The sequence below is a fragment of the Solanum pennellii genome, chromosome 2 (assembly GCF_001406875.1).
Source record: "Solanum pennellii chromosome 2, SPENNV200".
Classification (NCBI taxonomy): domain Eukaryota; kingdom Viridiplantae; phylum Streptophyta; class Magnoliopsida; order Solanales; family Solanaceae; genus Solanum; species Solanum pennellii.
The window spans coordinates 41,363,539-41,369,982 of NC_028638.1; the positions used below are offsets into that span (position 1 = coordinate 41,363,539).

The window sequence follows — 6,444 nt, forward strand, 5'->3', positions numbered from 1 at the left end:
AGAAACAATTTTCTTTTTTTGGAAAATAAAAAACATAGGGATAGGTTGGTAGAAGGTGGCCGGGGTTGTGGTTGTGCTCGGGGTGGGTTTAAATTTTTCTTTTTGAAAAAAACACTTTATTTTGTTTTTGAAAAAAAAATTAGGAATCGGTTGGTGGAAGGTGTGGGGACCTAGGGGGAGGGTAATTTTTTTTTTAAAAAAAAACATTTTTTGTCTTTTGAAAAACCAAAAAAAATTAGGGGTAGATTGGTGGAAGGTGATGGGGTTGGGAGAGATTGTAATCCAAAATATTTTTTGTCGATCCATATTCAACCCATCTAAATTCAGTCGAATCCAACCATTTGCCATCTTATACCATCTGTGTTCTGGAATGAGCACGGTAAGTTGTAAAATAGGGAACTGGTGCAGTTTCACCTGAAAATTTAATACCCAAGAAAAGAGAAGAAATGACAGTTTAATATTGCACAAATTGGATAATACAGAGTTGCAAATTGTAAATGTAGATATGAAAGAAGACGTTCAATCTTTCACCCAATCATTACTTCTCTAATTCATTATAAGACCACAACACTAAATTTGGGAGGCTCATATTGAAGCATCTCCAAACAAAATCACACTTCATTGGCTAAATTAGCCAACCCTGCTATTCAGAACCTCTCTCAGCCAGACTTTACTCCAAAATTGTGCTTTGGAAATCTGTGGAGAACACGTTTCTACTACTAAACTACAATATTCATGAGTTCATAATGTATGCTAATAGATTATAAATCCATGACTTCAGACTGGCGCGAACACGCTGGTATTTTCAAAGAGATCCATCAAGTCCAAAGTCTGCAAAACCAACAAGGTGGTCACTTGTTAGGTATGTTTAACACTCTACTCTAGACATCATACTTTCTCATAAGGACTCAAAACTACGAAATAAGATGTCATCTTACCTCGGGCACAGAGAGCTCAAGACGAAATTTGGGTCCATCATAGTGATGCAGCACTGGTCTAAAAGCATCTTCCTCCAAAGCCCTACCAAGTTTCCTGATACGGATCTTCACCTAGATGTTAAGCACACAAAACTCATAAGTATGATAAAATACTGGAAAAAACTATAGAGAAATAAGTTGCAACTCATGATTACCTGAGCAGGGAACCTCGACTCTCCTTTACACTTCTTATCTTCCCAAGCAGTTGGATCAATGTTAGAACCTCCAAAACTTGTTGCCTGCACATAAAATAGTTAAAAGATATCCTAGTGGAGATTCATCATGCTTCTGATGATGCATTGATATTTGGCAGGAATAGTACATTTTTTAGCTATACTTCGGCACATATCTTAATACTTCACAAGCCGTTAAGAGTATTAGTTTTAGTGCATTGTGCTTAATGCGGTGCAGGAACAAAATTGTGTGGAAGCATGACGAAGATGAAGAAAATTGGACAAAAAAGTGTCAAGTTTTTAAAGGAAAGAATAAAGAAATTAACAAGGCTATGTGATCTTCTTAGCTTGGACGAAACTGATGTTGTAATGGTCATGTAAGCAAGCAAAGGAGTAATTAAATGCCCATGAAACATAAATCTATCAAGGCTGCTGAACAAGAACTCAATGTGATGAAACCAAGCAAGGTGAGACTTTTAGTAGTACATTTGGACGAAAAAAAACAGGTTTGAGTAAATCACTCTTGGCACGACATGCCAGGATAATCTTCAGCCCAGTTTTGTACTCCGAATTACATCAATGGTATTTTCATCTAGGGTTATTTCTACACGCTGTATAAGCACGGTAAACACAATGTAAGAGAAGTTCTTGGAGGTGCACAAGGGCTAGAAACGGTGAAAGCAAGATTCTTTTGTAGGGTTTTTCTTTCTCTCTTTATTTCTTGCATTTCATAATTTCTTCAAAAGATTTTGTGCTTGCTGCCTTAAATATGTGTAGCTAAGCTTTATTTCTAGGGGTTTGACGGAATCTTTTATTGTTTGAATTATTCATGTTGTCTTTCTTTAATGAAATCAAGTTTATTCTGTTTATTCAACTGTTGTTTTGTGATTCTAATCAGTTGAAAAGGCTATCAACTAGTTGTGCATGTGGGATTAGAATGCTTGAAAAAGATTTGACTTGGGTTGTGTTGAATAACTGTTCTTTAAGAAGGATAGGGGTTGAATGATTTAACTTAACGGTGCCATCAAGAGGAAACTGGGGTCCTTATTAAGATCATTAGCCTAAGAAGGTAATTTTTAAGATGTTAATCACTAAAGATATGAAAGAATTAGTGGTAAATTTAGTCTCACAATCTACAGACATTAACTAGACCTAATTTGAAGAAGACATGTTAGTAGTTCACTGCAATAAATAGGGAAATCTTAGCTCTAGATCTTTTTCTCTCTTTGAATTTATTCCATTACTCTTGCTTTATAGTTAATATTTATTCTTATTTTCTTAGTTTATAATTAGCTCTAAATTTATTACTATTACCTTAAATAATTATTTGATAAATAAACTGCAGATTATCCTTTTTATGACTAGAGTTCTAACAACTCATTTTGTTGCATACAATAACTATAGCAGAAAAACTGAGCCCTTTAAATAAGCCACCTTAAAATGGAAGCTAGTAATGCTCATCCTTCAGCAATTTATAGTACTTGGACTAATTTAGATAAATATGACGGTAGTGAGTTAATACTCAAGGCAAAAGAAGTAGAATTGTGAGTCCATCACCAATATAACTGCATGGCAATGCTTCAAACTACTCGCCATTTTTATATAACAAAGTCTTAACACAAAAGAATAGTTTCTCTGCTCTATGAAGAAAAATCTTATGATATTCAAAGCAACCAAATGCTTGTCTAAATATGCTTTTGTTTGTGCAATATCTTATGGTCTTTGACCAAACTTTCATTATAAGTATGTGAACAAGTAAAACAAATTTGTTGGACATACCTCAAAGATACCATGCAACTGGTGAGTAGTGTAATTGTAGAGGAACAACGGTAACCCTGGTGTTATTGCCCTCACAGAATCTTTGTACCTTGGAGGTAGACCTGCGAAATAACGATTGTAGTTGAGACTTATGATAACAACAAATATATATAATGCCATCACCTCCTATTTATCAATGACTTCACCTTTCTCTATAGTTTGCTCTATCTACAAAATATAACTATATAAGGTTCCAGGTATTATCAAGTTAGGAAGGTATTATCGAGTTAGGATCTCACGTCTTCTCTCTCTCACTAACAACTAAAACTCTCTGATCTGCTGCAAATTGTAAAAATATCAACGCATGTAAAATGCATACAGACTGTTAAAACAACATTCCAGGTATGATAAGGTTAGGATCTAAGCTGCTTCTTTTTTCTCTCACGAGTGATTCAAACTCTGATCAGCCATCAGTGATAAAATGTCAAAGCATGCAAAATGCATACAGACCGACAAGTAAAGGACATGAATGTGGTGTTACATTATTATTTCAGTCACACTGTTGATCAAGCACGTTCAACATGCACTTAAGGTGTTTATAACCAAACGTATACAAGGCATAAATTCCACACTCTCATTATGCCAAACAAAAAAGTCCACAAAATAATTAAAGATGATAGAAATTACCAAACAGCTGGCGCTTCAAGTCTTCCTGCATTGTGTCATTGTTGCAAACAAAGATATACCCACCAAGAACCTCATTCCTGGGCAGTGTCTCAGCAGCAGGCAAAGTCTTAAACCTTTTGTCAACAGCATTGTTCCCATTGATACTCTCAGTGTTTTTGTTATTGCCATAGCTGCTAGCGTCATTTGTGTGGTTGCTACTGAACTTGCTAAATGACATACTTCCCAAGCTGTTGACATTGGATTTCAGACAAACAGAATTAACGTTGTGAATGTCATTACTGAAGGAGCTCTTGGTCGTATTGTCAGTTATCTTGGTATCAAAATTCAACATGTTGAGGTATTGGTTTTCCCACTTGTTATCTTCCTGTAAACCAAGATAAACCCTGAACCTACTTTCAGCTGAGCTTTTCGAAAGGTCAAGGTTATTCACCCGCTCACCCTTGGACCTTAACTGCTCAGCCAATTTTACAGTACTCGTTGTCCATGTATGATCCTCCGATACTTTTGATTGTCCTCGAAGCTCATCCCCGAATTGCCAATAGCTGTTCATACCATCCATGTTGCGGAGTCAGACAATTTAACTTACACCTCCAAAACCTACCTGACATATGTTTTAACAGAACAAAAATCAGACGAAAAACACTAATAAGTGAGTCCATCACAAAATATCAGGGCTATATTCTAAAAATCACAGCAAAAGGAGTTAAATCAAGCACAGCATAGTATAAGAAATACAAGTATACATCTTTTGAGTCTATCAAAGAAAAATGTCATACTTCCTCATTTAGAAATAATTCAACTTGAAACTATGTGAGATATAGCCACACAAATGTCTACACTCTACAACTTGTTTTGAGATCAGAAGTTCCAAATTTAGTCTTTTAATAAATTCTGTGCCAGTCAAACAACGTCATATAAATAGTGACGGAAGGAGACTGAAATACCACTTGAATTACATTATAGATCAGCTAACAGTGACAACAACATCAGCATCAAAATGGCAATAGTGGTGATAAAGAAGTTGGGAACAGTTTAAAAAGCTTGCTGAATATCACAAAATTAAGGCAAATAAAGTCAACGTACACCGTGCAAGCATCAAGCAGGGATTAAAGACTGAATCATAACAGAGAACACATAAACTTTATGGTAATTGTGTCAATAGCAGCTTTCAGAAGAAAACCGGAAACGAAAAAAAATAAAATTAATCAAGCCATACATGGTTAGGTAAAAAGTTCAAGCAGTACGGATCAAATGAATCACAGATAAGATCACCAAATTGGAAATGCAGCTTAGTTTAAACTTAACACAAAAACAAACAGAGGCATAGCTAGAAAGTTACCTATGGATTAAGCCAAATCAATCCACTAAACAAATACAAAAATTCCCAGTAATGTCGTTAATCTAAAATTCAGAACTCGTAAATTTCAAATTCTAACTCCGCGTTTTCGAGCAGATATATAAGCAGGAGATCAACAACAAAAATTATTCAGTTATAATAAACCTAGATTTTGAAATCCATAGCTAAAGCTTAAAACTGCAGAACAAGAAAAGAGAGAAATTCACCTTTTTCTTCTCCAGGAAGACACAGAGAAGAGAAGCTTAACACCAGTTCAAGTATTTTGAAAAAACTTACACCTATTATCTCAGCTGTCACAGAGTACGCACTCATTTTTTAGTAATATAATATTAAATGTTATTTTCCTCTATTAAAAATAATACTTCTCTACTATTTGATTTTAGTAATATAATACTTAATGTTATTTTCCTCTATTTTATAATAATTATTTATTAATTTGACTTGACATATTTTTCAGAAATTATAAATAGAAATGAATAATTTTACAGTATTATTTTTTATATATAGTAAATATAATATCTTAAATATTTTAATAGGAAAATAACTATAAATAATGATAAAGATAAATTAAATGGTGAATAATTATATATTTTTTAATATAATGAATAACTATTATTAACGAGATGCTAGTAACTTTTTTTTATTATAAAATATTTACATTCTCCGACATTAGATTTTCAAAATTTTGAGATGAAAATCCACGCGCTGTGCATGGCGTGGTTGAGCAGTTTGAGTCGTTCGACGGCTGCTGAGTGATGAGAGTAGAATACACGCGTCATTGGTGAGAGTGGATATGGTTGTGTAAATATGGTCAGACATCCGTGTCGTGCTGGCCATTTTGAACAAGAGATGTGCTAATTTAAAGGGGCTGTCGGTCGAATAAGAAACAAGGCCCACTAATTCCGTACTTGGTTTGGGCCTGTTAAGGTTTTTCTGACCCGACTTGATTTGAGCTCAAAATATCACTTCTCTCATTCTGTATAAATTTTTTTAAAAAAACTATGACATACTTTTTAATTACAGAGTTTGTTTTTAAAATAAAAGATAGTTGGTGAGCAATGGATGTTCTATATTTATTTATTTTTGATAACTTTTACGTTATAAGTTAAATATTTTGAAATTTAATTAAATTAATATTCATTTCTTTCACAGTATTGAGTCAGAATTAATCTAATTTTGATTTTTGATATTGAGTTTTCGTATGATATTGTTCGAGCTCCATTTTGCATATTTGGCAGTGTAGGGGAGGTGGATGTTGAATTGTTTCATATGTGGTATGTGAAATTTTGACTTTCTTATACGTTCTTGTGTAGTTAATAAGAATTTCTTAATCTTTGTTTGTGTAACTAATTATTCAAAATATTTCTTACTTTTAGAACGTAATCGAGTCGAATGAAATTAATTTTAAACATTTCTTTTTTCTCTATTTAGGAAATTTAAGGACTAAAACGTATAGTTAAATAAAGTATAAGATTTTCAACCTTAATTGATA

At 33.5% G+C, this 6,444-nt stretch overlaps 1 protein-coding gene and 1 long non-coding RNA gene across 3 annotated transcripts; one reads left to right on the forward strand and one right to left on the reverse strand.

The window, feature by feature from the left end:
• Nucleotides 1-434: 434 nt before the first annotated feature.
• LOC107009239 (B2 protein-like) lies at nucleotides 435-5,267 on the reverse strand. 2 transcript variants are annotated; one of them, XM_015208541.2, is made up of 6 exons: nucleotides 5,159-5,267; nucleotides 3,596-4,192; nucleotides 2,930-3,030; nucleotides 1,133-1,216; nucleotides 939-1,049; nucleotides 435-831 (listed from the first exon to the last, which is right to left on the reverse strand). In XM_015208541.2, exons 2-6 carry the CDS (start codon nucleotides 4,152-4,154, stop codon nucleotides 778-780), a joined length of 909 nt encoding a protein of 302 aa, XP_015064027.1. In that variant the 5' UTR covers nucleotides 4,155-4,192; nucleotides 5,159-5,267; the 3' UTR covers nucleotides 435-777. The 2 variants fall into 2 exon arrangements, with proteins under 2 accessions (XP_015064027.1, XP_015064026.1); XM_015208540.2 differs by having other exon boundaries at nucleotides 3,596-4,196; nucleotides 5,159-5,261.
• Nucleotides 755-2,019, forward strand: LOC114076030. The gene is made up of 2 exons (XR_003576280.1): nucleotides 755-862; nucleotides 1,389-2,019. It is a non-coding gene; the product is annotated as an uncharacterized LOC114076030 (long non-coding RNA).
• Nucleotides 5,268-6,444: the final 1,177 nt, after the last annotated feature.

Bases quoted from the DNA above. Each gene is read 5' to 3' on its own strand.
- LOC107009239 (XM_015208541.2), bottom strand. From the start codon at position 4,154: ATGGATGGTATGAACAGCTATTGGCAATTCGGGGATGAGCTTCGAGGA. The intron at 1,050-1,132 runs GTAATCATGAGT...CTTAACATCTAG, and splicing joins AGTCGAGGTTCCCTGCTCAG to GTGAAGATCCGTATCAGGAA. The intron at 832-938 runs GTAAGATGACAT...TTGGTTTTGCAG, and splicing joins TTGAGCTCTCTGTGCCCGAG to ACTTTGGACTTGATGGATCT.